Genomic DNA, 18,968 nt, shown 5'->3' with positions numbered 1-18,968 from the left:
TTTTTTTATTTTAAATAGCCAATTGCATCAAAATTTAGTTACGCATGACTATAACAACCATTATGACATTATAATGAAAACTATTATATGATATAATTTATAGTTAAATATTCTCATGCGCGATGCGCGGCTAGTGTAGATTTAACTTTTGATGATGTTGTTAGGACGATTCATTTCTTTCTTTTTTGTGAAGTTTTACATGGTCCTAAAAGGATTCACATGCAATGACAATACTAGCATAACTCACCTTATTCATATCTTAAAAGGCCTTGACATCTCTTTCTTGTGGAGTTCTATTATATATTTTAGGATAGTTCTATATAAATTACTTCTTCGATCAAATTAAGTGAGACGAAAGGTTATATGCAAGTGCTAGTCGACTGCTTGTAATATAAGAAAGAGCTTCGAGTGGTGTTGCTATGGAGGCTTTAGCTTTTATTCCTTTAGTTGTTAACCTTGTATCTTTTTCTTAGCTTGTTCATGTTAGCTTGCCTTGTTTGGCTGAGGGTTTTCTTGTACCCGCCAGCCTTGACTCCGAAAGGATTTCAATCCTCTTCGGCTTTGCATAACTCAACCGAATTCAATAAAAACAAAAAAAAAGTTTCAGATTTGACTCATAATATTTGACGCTCATTTATTTTCCGCTTGTCATCCCATGGTTCTTTAAGCAATGTTTTTAATAAAAAAAAACACTAATGGTTTATATCACATAACTACTACCATGTACGAGCCACATATTTTGATTTTTTCGTTCTTCATTTTGTGTACATCACGTTACTTTTTTCCCCCTCTTTGCCATATTATTAATTTTGTTGTATACATCAAATTTATTTTGTTCTGTTTGTTAAAAAGTCTTAAAGACTAGTTGATTTTTTTTCTACCAAAAATTGTAAAGGGGCCACATTTATTTTCTTACTTTGGACCGGCCCTGAGTTCTCTCCTAAATTAAACAAAAAAACACAGGTTGATCTTTAATTATTGACAAATAATCTAAAAAGTAAAAAACAAATCTAATTAATAAGTTAGTGGGAACCCTCTAATTATTGTTTGCTACCATACATATATAGTAGACATTACAATATCGAGCTCTCATCGTTGGTGTGCTTTCTAATCTATATCACTGGAAAAAAATGTTTTCACGGAACCAGCTCTTAGCATGTTGTATTCTACTAGTTACAGTCATGATCGCACAGGCTCAATACACTCATGATGGCGATAATGCACCATCCTCTTATTTCACTCCTTCATCAATAGGTTCTCGTGAAGCTTCTCTTCCTTCTTCTCGCCGATCACTTGGTGCTGCCTATTACAAGAGATCACCGCCTCCACCACCACCAAAAAAGGCTATAAAAGACATATCAGAAACCGAAACTGGAATCTAAATCATTGGACATGAAGACTCGTGAGTTGGTGTCTTAAGGCTCTCTAGTCGGTTTTGTTTTCCATGTCGACTTTGTATTTGTTTTCTATAAACTAATATGTGTTTGTACTACCCAAATCCTTGGTGAAAATAAAATTTCAATTATTGTTTCAAAATTTAAGTGTAATGTTTGCATTTGGTAAACAAATCAAAACACAAATTTTAATTTCTATCACACTTTTACGAAAATTCGGATGTGAGTATTTCAGGACACGGTATCGTCACGTTCCTTTTTTTTTTGCGTTTGTGCTTTAGTCTTACATTTGAGTATAAAATGATCGATCATATTGTCTGTTTTTATATACATTTATACATAGTAACACAACCTAAGTGGTTGATCAGCGATTTACATGGACATAAAAATTTAATTAGTAAAGCTTTTTAAAAACTCCGCTTTTGTGAAAGGATAATTATAAATAAAAAAAGATCACTACCGAAAAAAAAAGATTAGTAAGAAAAAGTGAATTTGGTTGTTGGAACTTGGAAGTAAAAGTGTAAACATCTAAACAATTTTGGTAAGTATAAACATCATCAAGTGTAATATTCAAGAATAAAATTGTGGTTTTTTTTTTCTCTTGGAAGAAAACTTGTAGTGTATTTGATTAAATCGGTGAATTTTTTTCTAGTATGCTTGTAAGAAATATTGCATTCACATAAAAAATGTAACAGAAACATATATATTGACATTATTATATTACACAAAAATGCAATAAAAATTGGAATGTAATTTCCGGTTTACCAGTCGAAATACAAAACCAGCTTTCGGTTCAATATTCGTCCAAGTAAGTGTAGAGCGTATCGTCCTTCTTGGTTTTGCGTCGGCTAAGCAATGCCTTAAGCAGCCGTTTGCTCTTGCTCGGTTGTTGTTGATGCTCTGGTTCTTTATGGGCTTCTTTCTCAAACGCAACCCGAACCGAAGCTGATCTCCTCGGTTCCGACGGATACTGAACCGTAAAGAAATCAAGAATCATAACCCGTAAAGCACAAAAACGTTCTGAACCGGTGAAGATAGAGTCTGAGTGAGTGTGCATGAAATGTAACGGAAGCTTACCCGTTTAGGAGTTGGAGATACCGCTCTACTCTTGCTCGGGGTCGTTGGCCGGCTAACTGATGACGGTCGGATAGCAACTGAACCAGATCTTAGAAGTGGAAACCGATGTGGTGATACTGCTCGCTTATCTGGTTTTCCAAGCAACACAGTTAGAGGGTTTGTATTCACATTAATCCCAAAGCGGCAGTTTCAAGCTAAAGCTGTTTCTTTTACCTTGTTCTTTCTTTGGCACCGTGGCGATAGACGAGAACGAGAAGGTTGCTGAACGTTGAGGTTTCCTAAGAGACGGAGACTGAACTATTGGTTTCCTGCAAAAAAGCAATAAACCAACTCGACATCAATGATTAAAACATTCCAGTCAGCTAACAAAGGGGACTCACTAGGAATGAGGGAGTTTACCTTACTGGTGGTGGAGGCGTTTCCCGAATTGTAGCACGAACAGCTTTAGGAAACAAGAAACAGATCAAATCAAGAATCAGGTTTAGAACAAATCTTGAACATGTAGAGGTAACGGAAATTTATACCATTTCTGAATTGGTTCAAGCTCTCTTCTCCATCAAAACTACCTTCAACATTCTTCAGCTCTGCGAGGTTGGCACCTCTTTTGATTTCCCCCGCTGATAGAGAATGTAGTTTTTTTTACGTAGTGAGTCTCAAAACCAACAAAAAAGAGGATGAGACTTGATGGTTACAAATAAGAGAGAAACTTACAAGGCAAGATGTATCGCTTGTGGAACTTTGGAGTGTCGATCACAAGTGATTGCTGTGAACGACCTTCATGATCCATGTACTCTTGGCACATCCGTAGCCTCTATACATATATAAGAACACTCAGTAACCTAAACGAAATCAATCTAAGAACACCATTTTAAAGAAGAAGGAATAAATGATACCTGTTCAATGCAAGACACTCGTAGTTCAGTTCCTGCAACTTCATCAACTTTTTCATCAACAAAGTCATTGACTTTATACGTAACAGATCCCAAATGGTCAACTGTATTCACCAGAGCCTTTAACGCGTAATCTTTCAGTGTCTCCACGACTCTACATAAACACATAAGAAACTAATAAGACCCCCAAAAGAAGAAAGTCTAACGAAAAGTAATCAGAGCTGCAAACTAGGATCATTGAGAGATAGAATAGGGAGTACCGAGAGGAATAAACTCACTCACATCTGTTTTTGTTCATCATTAGAGTAGGATAGTTCAAAATACTCAGCTGCTGAATACAACTGCGTTCTCAGATTTTTTAGATCCTGCAAACCAAAGACATTAACTAGAATCCTTATCTTGCATGGAAATTGTTTTTGAAAACTTTAGCAATGATCACAAGACTTAGTAAGATTATGCAACTTCAAAAGTTTAGAATCTACCTTAAGACTATCAGAGAAGAGCATGCTCTGTTGCATAGAGATCTCATCATAATTAGACGCTTCACGGGGCATAGGCATTGTAGCCGCTGCACTCATTTTGATTCAAAGATTAACAATGCAATCCCAACTCCAATTCTCTCTTTCACTGTGAAAATGAAATGATATAAATAAGAATGACGAAAACAAAATAGTCAATCTTCAGTGATGGTATTCGTAAGAATACTTCAAAGCCACATTTCCTATAACATGCGAGCAGAAAGAAGAAAAAAAGACAACTGATTCAAACTTACACAAATCAGAAGATAAAGACAATATCTAACCAAGTAATGTTAGACAATGAAGAGAAACAAATGGGTATTGCAATAAACATGAGAGACTGCTACATCCTTGATCAGAAAGACTTGGTATTAAGCTGCTAGCAAAAGTTGAAACTAAAGTACCTAATAATATATATAGATCCATATGAAAGCATGAGTCTTGTAACTTTAAGTCCAAACAGAACAAACAAATTAGGGGATTTCTGATTCCCACAAGAAGGTCTTGAGTATTTTGGATCACAGATCTCAAATATTTTAAACCATTATAAAACAAAAGATAACATGATTCTGTGGATGTTTAAGGTAACAAGAACACGCTAACTAAATCATAATAAAAGAAATAACAAACAGACAAGAAGTAGAATCCACAGCTCTAAAGCAACCCCAACAATTTAATCTGAAACAAAAACAGATTTTGTCTGAATCTTCTATAATACTCTCTCTCGTCTATAAGATATGAACAAAAACTTCCAGAAGAAAGGTGGCATTTCTTTACAATTTAAAATCAAAGAATTAGAAATTTCAACCAACCCAGATCAATATAATTAGCTTTACCAATCAAAACCTGCAACATTTGTTTCCAAAGCGTATGAAAAGACCAGTGCAAGTGAATAAAATCTAAACCCTAAAAGAAGAAATCGTCATCCTAAAACCCTTAATCAAGAACATTGAAAAGTTTCAACTTTTTTACCATTTGAACAAAAACCCAATTCAAATTTTTACCAATCATGTCCTGAAAATGGTTTTTAAAGAGAGAACTCAGTCGTTTAAAGTCTCAACCTTTTTTTTGACATATCGAAACTGAGGTTTTTGTCGAACAAAACAGATAATGAGAACAAACAATGAAATTCACCTGAGAAAGCCTCTTGCCTTTATTGTTTCGCTCCTCCTCCCGCTAGTTAATCTCGAGAAACAGATTTGGCAAAAAAATGAGAAATTTAAACACCAAAAAGACTCTCTCTCTTTTTTTTTTGTCAAGGTTTACACATTACACGTACGACGAAAGAGGAAAGGGGACGACGACAGCGACAAAGACAAGAGAGTGATTAGAGGGGAGAAAAGTGTAGAAAAAAGGGTTTGTGTTTGGTATCAGAGACCTCAATTCCCACTGACTTACCCACTTTTGTCCATCATTACCGGAGAGATTGCTCTTGTTCTGTTTTATTTCTTTCTTTTATTGAAATTAAATTCAATTCAAGGAAAAAGAAAACTATTTTAGTTTATTTCAAAATAAGTAGCCCATGTATAAATTCAACTTTTCAACTATAAACATAAATGAATGTGTGACAAAAATTAGAAAAAAACAAACTTCTTATGTCTTCATCTAACAAAAACTTGAATACTTAATTTTTAACATTTAAATTTTTTTTATCTCTCCTATATATCTCTACATGGTTAAATATTTTTGGAGCATTTTTTTAAAAAGACCCATTTTTTATGTTCTTTTAAAAAATACTCTTTTAAGTTGTTCATTTTCCAAAAATACTCATTTTCTATATATTATAAACTCCAACATCTTAAAACTATATCATAAATATAAAATAAAGAACCCAACCCTTAAAAAAAATTATAAAACTTAATTTAACATATTTTGATTATCTAAAAGAGTGCAAATATGAAGATGGCTAAGAAAAGAAATATTTTTGATAAGACGTATCTCAAAATCAATATTTCTAACAAATTCTCAATATTTTTTTGGTATATCTTTAATATATCTATTATCGGTATATGTCATGTTAACATTTAAAAACGATTTATTTCATGTATATTAGACATTTTATTGTTTTCTACTTAAATAAAAAAAAATATAGCATAATTACATAATTATTTTTTAAGTATGGCTGATATTTTTTTTCTTTTGTCGACTAATAAATTTAGGATGTCAAAGTTTCAAATGGTTGATGATGCAATTAAGCACCGAAAAAGAAAACACAAGCTACATTATCAATTTATATTTTATGAGTCACTATTAGACTTTTAATATGTTTAACTTACGAGTACTGTTTGTTTCATAGAAAAATAATTATTACGCGTTTGGTATTGTTTTCAATTCCGAATTTAATATTTATTCAGAAATATCTTCATTACGTTTTGTTAATTAATGGTAAGAAGAAAGAAAAGACAGTCTAAACAAGTTTGTTCCCAAAAAAAAAGACAGGGTAAACAAAACAATCATTATCATATACACTTTTCAGTGTAAACTGGTTGGTCAACTTTAGGAAAGGTTTTTTTTGAATGTGAACTACACAAATATGGCATTCTTCAACGAATTAGAGGATAACAATAATAATAATCGCAATAATAGAGAATTTTTAGGATCGTGCGTGCTCGAACGATAGCATTTTCAATTCAACGAAACATTATAACAACTAAATAATTAAGAGACCTTATTTTGGACTCTTTCCTTACCCCCATTAACCCCATCACTTGTTATCAGAATAATAGATCAAAGATGAGATGATCGACCGATCTGTCAATAAATGTTGAACATCAATGCCTAATACTATAACGAAATGATGATCTCTTTAATAGTCGTCATCGTTTGGTTGGTCAGAATTACTGTCCTTCTTTCTCATTAGTATCATGTTATAGAGTCGTTGATACTTCACTTCATGTTTTGTAATATTTGGTGTTTGATTGTTTAAGGTAAGCACGTCTAATGGAAACTCAATTATACATTACGTTTTCGATCATTTGTGTGTTACTGCTCTCCTACTCATTCTCTCATCTTTCATTAATCAAAAAGTTGGTCAAATTATTTATTTTAACGAATAGAGCCCACTAATTTGTTATGAAACCATCATTATTAAACTTATCAATCATCATCATTGGAAAAGTACATACCATAATAACCAACAGAAGAAACATATTATAGCCTCATCACTAAACTACTATACCTCCCCAAAACAAAAGTTATACGAGTCAATAACATTTTAGATACACACGGCTTATTGTGGAACTGGAAACGTTGAAAACCATACATAGATTTTCGATAACCGGAATAGAAGGTTCCACAATAGCCCTATATTCCATCTGATTGGTCAGGTCTGGTCTGGTCCGATCCGGTCCAACTCGGTTTGTTTCGATTTGTGTTGGGTCTAGCTGACGTAGGGAGGGTCCATGAAAACCCACTGGAAAACTTGCTCATACTGAACGGCAGCGTTTTCCCAAGAATAGTTTTGGGTCATTCCTCTTCTCATCAATCCTTCCCATGACTCTCTATACTCCCTGTACGTTGCTGCAGCCAACCTCAAGGCCTGAATTATGTAACACAATAGGGTCATTTCACCCACAAATCCCTCCTAACCAAAAACGTATATCGCAAATCCTAAAGAGAAATAGAGAGTGTGATAAGACTTACTGACACCATGCTGTCTTTCGATAAGGGAGTGAACACCCACCTGAAACATTAAAACCACAAAAGAAAGATTCATAAGAATACAATTCATTGGACTTTGATTTCTCACATTCATTTGTCAATACAGAGGAATATATTACCCTGTACCAGCACCAGCTCCACCTTCTGCGTAAGGGTTGAAGTTCTCAACCGTATCCTGACAACAATTATGATCCAATTATACTCATACCCTTTTAAAACTATCAAATAATTCTCTGATTTTGTATTTTTATCCGGTTTTTGAAGATTTTAAGAAACTCACTCTGAGTCCTCCAGTGCCATGAACGACTGGAATGGTTCCGTATCTCATTGCGTATAATTGATTTAAACCGCAAGGCTCGAATCTTGACGGCATCAGAAGGATGTCACATCTGTTTATATAGATTTCAAAACAAAAGCCAATGAGATGTTTGTGAGTCTTGTGACAATCTTAAGGTTTTCTAAAACAGCTCCTTCACATGACACATGTGATAATTTAATGAATCGATCTACCTAGATAAGTAGAGTCTTTTGGAATTTGACAAAAGTCTAAGTTGGAAAGACATTCTTTTTTTCTTACCCGGCTGTGATTCGATGAGAGATTGGAACATTGAAGCCAACCCAACCACGGAATTTGTCTCTGTATGTTTCCTCCATACTTCTCATCCAGCTTTCATATTTTGGGTCACCTGACCCAAGCATGACCTGCAAGAAACCAAATCACATTAAATAGGTCAACAAGAAAGAAACATGTCTTTCACTGAAAAAAGGAATATCAGAATACAGAAAAGTGCTACACAAGCCAAACAAATTTCTGCCTCGGGCTTAAGAAACATGTGAAAAACACCAGCCACTTGCACTGTGTGCTTTCCAGTCAATCTGTTCAAAAGACTCACTTACGAATTGAATGTCATCCACCATGAGATCAGGACCAGCGGTTTGGATTAGATCAATGCCCTTCTGGTAATCAAGTCTTCCAATAAACCCTATCTGAGAAAAGTTTCAAGCCACGCCAGGCTACATGAGTTTGATTTAAGACAAAACTGAATCTGAAAAATTGAAAAGTTTGGCTTTTGAAATCACACCATAGGACATTCAGGCCTAATGGGAAGACCCAATTCCTTTTGTAGTGCCATCTTGCATTTGACCTGCAATGCCCAAAGCAGACACAGAAAGTCAATTCACCATATCAATGCCCAAAGCAGAGCATGCATTCACCATAATAATGCACTGGTAATGCTAGATTATGGAGCATTTACTCAAGAAAACTTCACATCACCTTCTCGGAGATATCATCAGCAGAATAATGGAAAGGAATGTGTTCATCTGTGGACGGATTCCACTCATCAATATTAATTCCATTTGTTATCCCTGATAATCATCGCAAGAATATCAGCTTGGAAAAATGTCTAAGTAATAAGAGACATGGGTTTTAGGATCAGTGAACAGTACCATTTATAACACTCTTCCGACTAGAAAGCAAGTCTTGCAGACCATATCCACCTTCAACAGTAGTGATTTCCCATGCATAGCCCTGAAAAAGCGGAAAGCAAGTTCCAATCAGAATACCAACTCATCCAACTTATAATTTACAATAATTACTATTAGTGATTGTGATCACTAACAATTAGGGATTATGCTTACAAAGATCCATTACCTGGCTCACAGTAATGATACGGTCAGAGGTAACAATAGCACCCTTGAGAACATTAACTGCTTCACCGGTGTCAAGAGCATGAGTTCTTGCCCATGTTGGAAACACCCACCCGACAGCTCCATACCATTCTGAAGGCAGTCCTAAGTTGGTGTAAGTAGCTGCTGGCTCCACTCCCTTTCAGTAAAAGAACCAAATTATGAAATGCAAAATAACTTACGACCATATATAACCCACAAGAAGAATAGATATTCGAGTCTAGAGAAATGCTTTAAGATTTTTACCTGGTGAGCAAGGTTATGTATAATGAGAATGCTTCTTGCATCCTTATAAACTCCGTATGGGCGATACTTTGCAGCCAAAAGTCTGGAATCAAAGGGGATACACGATATGAGTTTTAAAGTACACAAAATTAAAGTCCACTAATGAAACTGCAATCCTGCGCATCTGTTCAAAGTTGAACCCAAAAGTAAGGTAATCTGAATAAGAAAAGGTTACATGGGAACAAGTCCGGCATGCCAGTCATTGACAAGGAAAAGGGATTTCTCTCCGTAAGTGAACCCTCCAAGAGGAAGCACAAGAGGGGCTTCACACGCGGCATGGCAAAGTAACGTGAACCGAAACTGTAATAACAAAATGTGAGAGACGAGGTACTTTTGTCATTTTTGGTAGAGCACATGATTTAGGACACAACATTCTCGCAATATAAATCTTTCTCTGGACAAGTATTTCGATCAACAGTAGTACCTGATTATCACCAAAGGCTCCTTTACTATCTCCGTAAGGATTTCCTGGTCTATGGTAGGATTTATGATCAACAAAAACCTAAAAACAGTTAACAAACCGAAAAAAACAACTAGTAAATAAATGGAGATTGTCATAATCCATCAAAGATATTATGCAAGACGAGAAAAGTGGTTACCCAATCAACACCATCTCTATATTCATGATAAAAGGAAACTTCTTGAGAACCTCCAAAGCAATTTACAGTAATACGGACCCCCAAATCCTTAGCCCTGGCATAGTTCTTGTCACCAGCGGTTCCGTTCAGGTACCGAGGAGAAACAACCATAACACGATGCCCACGACCAGCAAGAGCTATAGGCAAAGAACCACAAACATCTCCTAACCCTCCTGTTTTAGAGTAAGGAGCAGCCTCGGACGTAACGAAAACGAGGTTATTGACAACTTCAGCTTTTCCACTGGGAACTCCAACTTCTGCAGCTCCTTCTTCAACAACAGCTCTATTCCCAGGTACACCAAAATCAGCCATTACTGTTTCATCAATAACGTCTTTCTTCTCTCCTTGATGTGTAATTTCGTTAGTGCTAGTGCCAAAGAGTTTTTGATCACCTGTATAACCAAAAGCAAAAATACAAAATTCTGAATCCCAAATTGTACTACTACTCTATATCAGAAATGAAAAAAAAAAAATCAAATATTCTAAACCCTAAAGAACCACCACCAAATCCCTAAATTCACAAACACAGCAGTGAATTAAATTCAAAGAACAGTGATTCTAATTATACCAGGAGGACTGAGCTGAAATCCAAGAACGGAGCCAGAGCCATCTCTCTCTGCGTCAGGGATAAATCCTTTATCATGACCATCAGACTCACCACCACCGGAGAAGGAAGAAGAAGAAGAAGAAGAAGGGCGGAGCAACAGCGGACGTTTGATACTACAAAACCTGCGGCGAAAACGAGGGAAACCGAGACTCCCGATCGGACGGGAATAACCGGTTCGGTTTAATCCGAGGAGCGGCTCGAACCTGATCTGAAGAGACGACGCCATTGATCAAATCGAAGAAGAGAGGGGTGAGTAGTAGTGAGGGTTTTCTGAAAATGCTGATTAGATATTTTAAAATTCGAAATATATATTTTGTCGATTTCGAAATGTTTTGGTTCTTTGGGGAAAGATTGAAACCACCTGTGGCCTATCTACTACGTAAAGAATCCTTTTTTTACGATACGAACTTCGCCGACATGCTTCCAAATCTTTATAACACACACAGAGAGAACACACTGCAACCCTTTAATTCTTGACTAAAACAAAAGTTTTGGATCTTTAATTAGGAAACATAATCAAATTTTTATTTTTATTCCTTCTCCAACCCAAAAAAAAAGTAATAAAGAAAAAAAAAAACTGACAGTAATTTTGCAAAATGCAAATTTCTAAGGTCTCGCAATTAATGGGCTTCGTAACAGACAGTAATTACACATTTTGTATTGTGTCCGTTATTTTATTTCCCAACTAACTTTGTAACGTTTCCTTGTCAATAATGAGTTGTATAATCTATGATTTATTATTGTGTTATACTACCATTCAAACTTGTGCGACTCGTGAAATGAAATGTTGTGGAACTCTTTTTAATATGGGTTGCCTAATTAATTATTGTATGAACTTTTCTGTGAAAAGAAGAAATAAGTTAACTCAGTACAATCACCATAAGTGATTCGTATTCTTACACTTCTAATAGTACTTCTTTAACTCATTACTCATTTTTAAAAAATTGGTTAAGGACTTAAGGTTGCAAAATAGAGTGCTACCTAACTATGAGTCTATGACACCTTCCCTATTTACCAAAAATCCAAAATGTACAAGCTGAAGCAATTTTTTTAATTATATAAATTACTAACAAATATTTAAACACCTCGTGCTTCCCTCGTGGGTATTATTTATGTACGATAATATGATTCTAGAGGATAAAAATTAAAAAGGCACAACTAAGTTTTCTCATTGAAAGAAAAAAAAGAAGAAGAAAAGAGAGTCACAAAATCTGTAGTCTCCTTCATATCTCAGAAACTTCGGCATTGGGTTTCATTACAATTGGGCTCGAAATGAAAAAACCAAACCGACCAGTCAATGCAAGCTGGTTTGGATTGAATGATGGGGAGAGTGAAATTATAGATGCAGAATTATTGGTTGATCTTCTTGAGACTTATAGATTTGGTAAAGATAATGTTCCCGCCGGAGAATTTCGATTCAAGGCGGTAGCGAGCACGCCGGCGCCTGTCAACATTACCACCGAGATAGATTTGGAAGTCGAAGAGGAAGATGATGGATCTCAAGGTACATACAATGATTAGTCAACTTGTCATTTTCATACATATTTTTTTTTTCTTGGTCTTTTATGTTCTTTTGGTACCTCTATATATCTTTAAATTGTAATTGCGTCTAAAATTAGCTCCAATTTGCTAACCGGGCTCAACCTTGCTTAAGCGGTAAATCAACCTCTCGTTTACTGTCTACTCTTAATTGCTCTCGTAGGAAACAAGTCTGTTCGTGAAAGCACATCATCGGTATGTTCCAATTCAGATCCAATAGTACTTGAGACTACTGTCAGCGAAACCTGTTCAAATAATGAAACCGACTCAAACGAAGTATCCGGTTCAAACGAAGAATCAGGTTCAAATGAAGAAAACGGTTTAGATTGGTTAAAGTCGAGCTCCATAAACTTAGCAAATGTAGAGAACGAAATGCAACAGAACAGAGAAAATGATGAGGTAGAAGGACAACAAGAGAAAGAAGAAGAAGAAGAAAAGAGCGAGATATCATCATCGGATTCAGAAGAAAAGTCAAACCTAGAGAAGTTGCTTGAAACACAAGAAAACTATGAGCTTTACTGTCCATGTTGTAGCTCATGTATCACAAGAAAAGTGATTCTCAAGAAAAGGAAACGTGGAAAGCACGTTGATTTGATGACGGATCTAAAACTCAATGTACCGGTTGATGAAACTGACGAACCAAGCGACATTGAAGAGATGGAGCCACCGGTTAAGGTTCATGTCCTCCCTGAGACCCGTATTGAAGATGATGTTCAAGAAGCTAAAGAGGAGGGAATTATCTTCACATGCTTGGCTTGTCTTAAGTACTTCATCCGGTTAGGTATATCAAACTTTTTCTAAACCGGTTCTAAATCATTTTTTCCGGCCGGGTTTGCATGGTTTTATAAATATGATGAGCCATGCTTTTTAATCCAATTTCAGGAACAAGGTTCTTAGAATTTGTTTATATCAGGGCAAAACCGGTTGAGGAACCAGGTATGTTATCCCTCAATCGAGACAAAATTATTAAGTTCGTCCTCTCACCTAAACCGGACTAGACAAATTGATTCCAAATTGGGGAAAATCAAGAACGGTTTTTGATGAAAAAACATTGAATATATGATTGATACAATACAACACAATCACTGCAATTTGTCTTGTATCCTAAGAAAATTTGCAAGTTATATGCAGTTGAAGTAAATTTAGAGGTGATGAAAAGTATTAACACAACACAATCACTGCCACAAACTCAACCGGACGGAGAAAGATTCGCCGTTGAGTTGTTGAAGAGCATTATCTACGGCGGTCTCACCGAGACCATCACCAGCCTCGGCGTTGTATCCTCCGCCTCTGCCTCCGGTTCCTCCACCGGTAAGTCACCATTCTTTGGTATTAGACATGGTTCTTATATATAACAGACAATAGTTAACCAATATAATGATTTATAACTTCTATTGTTTCAGTAAATATATTGGCTCTTGCTGTCGCAAATTTGGCTGGTGGGCTCATCATTCTAGCTCAAAACGTAATTAATTTTTCAAACCCTTTTGTAAACGTTTTCTTGTGAGATATAAATTGCTTCTTTGGTTTCTTGATGTTTTCGATTCTTTTTAATTTTCTTGTAGCTTCAAGATATAAGAAACAGTTCAGATCAAGAGACAGATCGGTACAAGGAATTGTTAGGGAGACGTGACAATTTCCGGATACATATCTTAGTAGCGGTCATGTCTTACATTTTCTTCGGCCTAATTCCACCATTAGTTTATGCATTCTCCTTCTACGAAACCGGAATCAAGAACTACAAGCTCATCTCGGTTTTCTCGGTTTCTCTGGTTTGCGTGATTTTGCTCGGTTTGATCAAGGTCTATGTCCGAAAACCGCCAAACTCACGTGAATCGATTAAAGCTTATCTCAAATCTGCGGTTTATTATACGTCTATTGTGGTTGCCTCTTCCGGAATATCATACGTTGTCGGAGATGTTGGTGCGGGATTTAGCACCCACGACATACCGATCTAAACCAAAAGTAAACCAAATAGACTTTGTACATTAACTAAACCGAGGGACCCCCTTTTTGGGCTAGCTAAACTGGCCCAAAAGCAGAAGCTCGGCGAAGTCACTTGACCGACCTCCGAGACCGCCCCCTAAGCCCGACTAGATCATCAGAAAAGGAAATTTACCATATTTGAAGATCAGAGATTTAAGAAAAATAGACTTATTTTATAATCAATGTATTCATATAAATAGGGAGATATCCTCTCATTGTAAAGTATCCAGCAATTAATACAAAAACCCTAGTTCTTCTTTGTTCTTGGGCAAAACCCTAACTCCTTTCTCAAGAGATCAAAACCCCTCTTTATTTTCTAGTTTTAATCCATTGTTTTAGAGGGAGATCTTAAGTGAATTTGTCCCCCACTCAAACAAATTCATTGTGTGAATTTTAGATTCAACAATTGGCGCCGTCTGTGGGGACCCTTACACTAAGTTCTACGTTTCTTCTCTCTACTACCAAACCTAAGACAAACCAGAAGATCAAGTTCAACCATCGGAACCGCCACCTTGCAAGGCGATTTCCCGGTAGCTCCCGACGAACTAGAAGATGAATAACCCATCCACGGATTGCCCCGAAGACCAGCTTTCCATAGAAATCAATTTCGTTTCAATCGGAGCTATATTCAGAGAGATATCGCAGTTTCACAGCAGCATACTCTATCCTTCAAAATACAGATCCGCCTGCTTACCGCTAGTCAGCTTTGGGATCGATTTTTCAGCTGAATACGACGAACCACGTTACGCATAACCTAATCATAGATCGCCCCGAGAGTCATATTTCCATAGAAACCGGTTTCATATTGATCGGACATGTCTGCCGAAAGATATCACCGTTTGTCTGCAGCATACACAATCTGTTAAAACACAGATCCGTCTTCATCGCACCAGGCAGCCTTCGGATCGATTTCCCGACAAATTACTATGACCCAGATTACGCACAACCCATCCATGGATAGGCCTTAGAGTCAACTTGCCGGAGAAGGCGACCTCAACCCAATCCGAAGTGTCAATCGAAAGTTATCACCCTATTTCCGAACTGACACATCTTGTTCGAAACCCTAGCTATCAGCTCGTCATCACGAATTGGAGTGTAGTTTGCCGCCGATCTAGAAGAAACAAAAAATCGGTATTCATATGAAACTGAAGCCCCGAGACTTAGCTTTCTAACAAGATCGACCACGCCTCAATCGGTGCTCTATATCTCAACTTATGACCAGTTATCTTGATCAGATGCAGCCTGTTCGCAATTGTCAGATCCTCTTACATCATGAACTTTTTCCCATCGATCTAGAAAGAACCAAGTGTCATAATGCATATACATCTTAAGCCCCGAGTCTTATGTCTCTAAAGAGATCGACCTCGCCTCAATCCGAGCTGTTTCAAGAAATATATCACAGAATTCCCTCAACTGGTGTGATCTATCGAAACCCTAAAATCGCAGATCCGACCTTTCAAGAGAATCGACTTCGAAAGCATTTTTCTATCGTTCTAGAACGAACCAGACGCCGATCTACATATCAAATTGAAGCCCTGAAGCTTATCTTTCTAACAAGACAAACGTCGAGTTGATTGGCTATTCCTCCTGAAAGATATCACCGTATTTCTGAAACAGGAACATTCAGCCCGAAACCCAAAAAAAAAAAAAAAGAGGAAGCAGATCCACCTTATCAGTTCGCCCTACTTCATGGCCAATTTCGAGCAACCTAGATGAAACCTGTAGTCCATCTACATATCAATCCAAAGCAACGAGGCTTACCTTCGCAACAAGATCGACCTTGTTTCAGTCTCGTAATTCATGAGAAAGCTGTCGCTACATCTTCATATTACTAGCAAAATCATAAACTTCATTATCTCAAGACGCTTGGACAAACAATGGAGAAAACAGTCACAACCAACGGTAAATTAATCGATACTTTTCTACTCTTCTTTGGAAATTATCTTCAGCTCTCAACAGCTCACTACAGCTTATCAATGGGATTTTTGTAACTCGTCCCAAAAAGCGGAGCCATGCCTTGCTTATAAAAAAAAGGGACCAGTAACGAACTCGTTAGTTTTTAAAAAAAAAAAAAAAAGTCGAGCCATGCCTCGCAAAAAAAAAAAAAAAAAAAAAAAAAGAAAAAAAAGCCGAGCCATGCCTCGTATAACCTCAGTTCGGAACTTCGAACTCATTAGTGCTAAAAGCCGGGCTCCACGCTTGCAAATCAAGAATGAACATCCTTTTAAACGGACATTTTCAGTTCGTCCTTCGGGCAACTTGAGTCTCAGTTCGTCCTTCGGACAACTTCTCAGTTCGTCCTTCGGACAACTTCTCAGTTCGTCCTTCGGACAACTTCTCAGTTCGTCCTTCGGACAGCTCCTCAGTTCGTCCTTCAGAAAACTTTTCAGTTCATCCTTCGGACAACTTCTCAGTTCGTCCTTCGGACAACTTTTCAGGTCATCTTCTGACAACTTCAGTTTCAGTTCATCCTCAGACAACTTCAGATTCAGTTTGTGTTCAGCAGCTTCAGTTTCAGTTCATCCTCAGACAACCTCATAATCAGTTTGTGTTCAGACAGCTCCAGTTTCATTTCGTCTGCAGACAGCTTCGACTTCAGTTTAACTTCAGATAGCTCTAGTTTTAGTTTTTCTTCGGACAACTCCATTTTCAATCCATCTTTAGACAGTTTCAGTTTCAGTTTGTCTTCAGATAAGTTCAGTTTCAGCTCGTCTGCATACAACTTCGATTTCAGTTCATCATCAAATAGCTTCAGTTCTGTTTGAATCTTTGTGAGTCATACAGAATCTTTCGACATCCTGGCCAGATGCTCGACTCGCGTCAAACCGCAAAAGGGGAATAAGCCGAGCCCAGTATCTCGCTCCCCTCAAACTTTTAAAAGGGGAATAAGCCGAGCCCAGTATCTCGCTCCCCTCAAACTTTTAAAAGGGGAATAAGCCGAGCCCAGTATCTCGCTCCCTTCAAACTTTTAATCGAGGAATAAGCCGAACCCAGAGTTTTTATTTCGCACCTCAAACTCTCTGACGAGAGATAAGCCGAACCCAGAGAATTCTTTTTTGAATTGTTTCGCAAGTTCCGGTTTGGACGGATATGTAAGCCGAACCCAGAGTTTTAAATTCGCCGTCGACTTCCAAACTGGAACAAAGGAGGTAAGCCGAAGTCCCGTACTTCGTCCTCCGCCAAAGCGCATGTACGCTTGGGTTAAATTACCCAATAAGGATTACTCGATGTTAGCCGGGAGACGTCCCGCCTCGTGTAAAACTCCGAATAGAGTGAAAACTTTATTTCTTGCAAAAACAATTCTTCCAAGAAGACTGAGAGATCGACGCAGCCAAGGCAACCATCGGCGAGACCGTCTGTATGAGGGCGCTAAAGACGTCAGGATCATGACTCGTACTCTTTTTCCTTACTTCGGGTTTTCTCCCATGTGGTTTACCGGAGAAGGTTTTAACGAGGCGACGAGTCCTGACGCACAACATCAGTTCGCGTGCTCGGAATTCAGTTTTCCTAAAGTTTAGATCGAATATTTTTTCCTATAGTTCGGAAACTCGAATGGATAATCGAATCTACCGAACTGGGGGGGGACTAATTGTTGGTGCGGGATTTAGCACCCACGACATACCGATCTAAACCAAAGGTAAACCAAATAGACTTTGTACATTAACTAAAACGAGGGACCCCCTTTTTGGGCTAGCTAAACTGGCCCAAAAGCAGAAGCTCGGCGAAGTCACTTGACCGACCTCCGAGACCGCCCCCTAAGCCCGACTAGATCATCAGAAGAGGAAATTTACCATATTTGAAGATCAGAGATTTAAGGAAAATAGACTTATTTTATAATCAATGTATTCATATAAATAGGGAGATATCCTCTCATTGTAAAGTATCCAGCAATTAATACAAAAACCCTAGTTCTTCTTTGTTCTTGGACAAAACCCTAACTCCTTTCTCAAGAGATCAAAACCCCTCTTTATTTTCTAGTTTTAATCCATTGTTTTAGAGGGAGATCTTAAGTGAATTTGTCCCCCACTCAAACAAATTCATTGTGTGAATTCTAGATTCAACAGGAGATATCATGGGAGAGTATATCGGGAAGCTCAGTTGGATTAGTTTAGACCAGGTTAATACTGTATAACTTCACCACTTGATGGAATTAAACCGGAAGAGTACCGGTTTACTTCCTTTTAATGTAAGAACCGGTCAGACCACTATCGTATATTTTTGTTCTAATCACTTCCTAAATCTCTTTTCCTTTCTTCTGGTACATGCAAAGTGAACATTTTTTTGGGTAGGAGAAACGAGACAAATATATGTCTCTCCATATGCAAAGTGAACTTTGTAAAGAGTTAAATGTTAAAATCAATTAAGTAATGCTTTATTTGGAATAAAAGGTGCTTTGAGTTTTTTTTTTCTCTTTGATATTGGATTATCTCTTTGAGTTTAGTTACTATGTGTAACCGAGTGATTTGACAAGTTTATATTGTTAGCCATATTGATTAGTATAAAATCATAGACCTGTCGGTTTCAACTTCCCCCTTAATAGATAGATAGTTGTAAACTTGTAATTGTAAACCATAGGAAAAAAGGTTTTTTCATACCCTCACTATGATCATATGTTCAATTCATACATGATCTATGATACTGTGCCAAATCATACTTTTATTATACAAAACTTCAAATTTACTACA

The 18,968-nt window shown here is 37.1% G+C and overlaps 3 protein-coding genes across 4 annotated transcripts; 1 reads left to right on the top strand and 2 right to left on the bottom strand.

The window, feature by feature from the left end:
- Nucleotides 1-1,939: 1,939 nt before the first annotated feature.
- Nucleotides 1,940-5,401, bottom strand: LOC104706737 (protein ABIL3). The gene is made up of 10 exons (XM_010422951.3): nt 5,014-5,401; nt 3,844-3,988; nt 3,644-3,726; nt 3,365-3,515; nt 3,183-3,282; nt 2,996-3,088; nt 2,871-2,913; nt 2,685-2,779; nt 2,472-2,599; nt 1,940-2,364 (listed from the first exon to the last, which is right to left on the bottom strand). Exons 2-10 carry the CDS (start codon nt 3,937-3,939, stop codon nt 2,188-2,190), a joined length of 966 nt encoding a protein of 321 aa, XP_010421253.1. The 5' UTR covers nt 3,940-3,988; nt 5,014-5,401; the 3' UTR covers nt 1,940-2,187.
- A 1,544-nt stretch (nt 5,402-6,945) lies between these two features.
- Nucleotides 6,946-11,376, bottom strand: LOC104706736 (starch synthase 1, chloroplastic/amyloplastic). 2 transcript variants are annotated; one of them, XR_015564274.1, is made up of 15 exons: nt 10,720-11,233; nt 10,113-10,543; nt 9,938-10,015; nt 9,689-9,813; nt 9,475-9,556; nt 9,194-9,367; nt 8,989-9,070; nt 8,816-8,907; nt 8,622-8,684; nt 8,433-8,526; nt 8,117-8,241; nt 7,820-7,928; nt 7,659-7,714; nt 7,522-7,561; nt 6,946-7,417 (listed from the first exon to the last, which is right to left on the bottom strand). XR_015564274.1 is itself a non-coding variant. In XM_010422950.3 (15 exons), the coding sequence occupies exons 1-15, from the start codon at nt 10,982-10,984 to the stop codon at nt 7,259-7,261; spliced, it is 1,971 nt and encodes a 656-aa protein (XP_010421252.1). In that variant the 5' UTR covers nt 10,985-11,376; the 3' UTR covers nt 6,946-7,258. The 2 variants fall into 2 exon arrangements, 1 of the variants encoding a protein (XP_010421252.1); XM_010422950.3 differs by having other exon boundaries at nt 8,437-8,526; nt 10,720-11,376.
- A 550-nt stretch (nt 11,377-11,926) lies between these two features.
- Nucleotides 11,927-18,526, top strand: LOC104706735 (membrane protein of ER body 2-like). Its single transcript, XM_087461456.1, has 7 exons — nt 11,927-12,262; nt 12,461-13,078; nt 13,180-13,233; nt 13,429-13,608; nt 13,701-13,762; nt 13,863-14,216; nt 18,353-18,526. Exons 1-7 carry the CDS (start codon nt 12,031-12,033, stop codon nt 18,413-18,415), a joined length of 1,563 nt encoding a protein of 520 aa, XP_087317582.1. The 5' UTR covers nt 11,927-12,030; the 3' UTR covers nt 18,416-18,526.
- Nucleotides 18,527-18,968: the final 442 nt, after the last annotated feature.

Source organism: Camelina sativa, chromosome 8, assembly GCF_030686135.1.
Source record: "Camelina sativa cultivar CO46 ecotype springtype chromosome 8, ASM3068613v1".
Classification (NCBI taxonomy): domain Eukaryota; kingdom Viridiplantae; phylum Streptophyta; class Magnoliopsida; order Brassicales; family Brassicaceae; genus Camelina; species Camelina sativa.
Note: the sequence above shows the minus strand (reverse complement) of the source record. Positions and strands in the feature narration are given on the sequence as shown.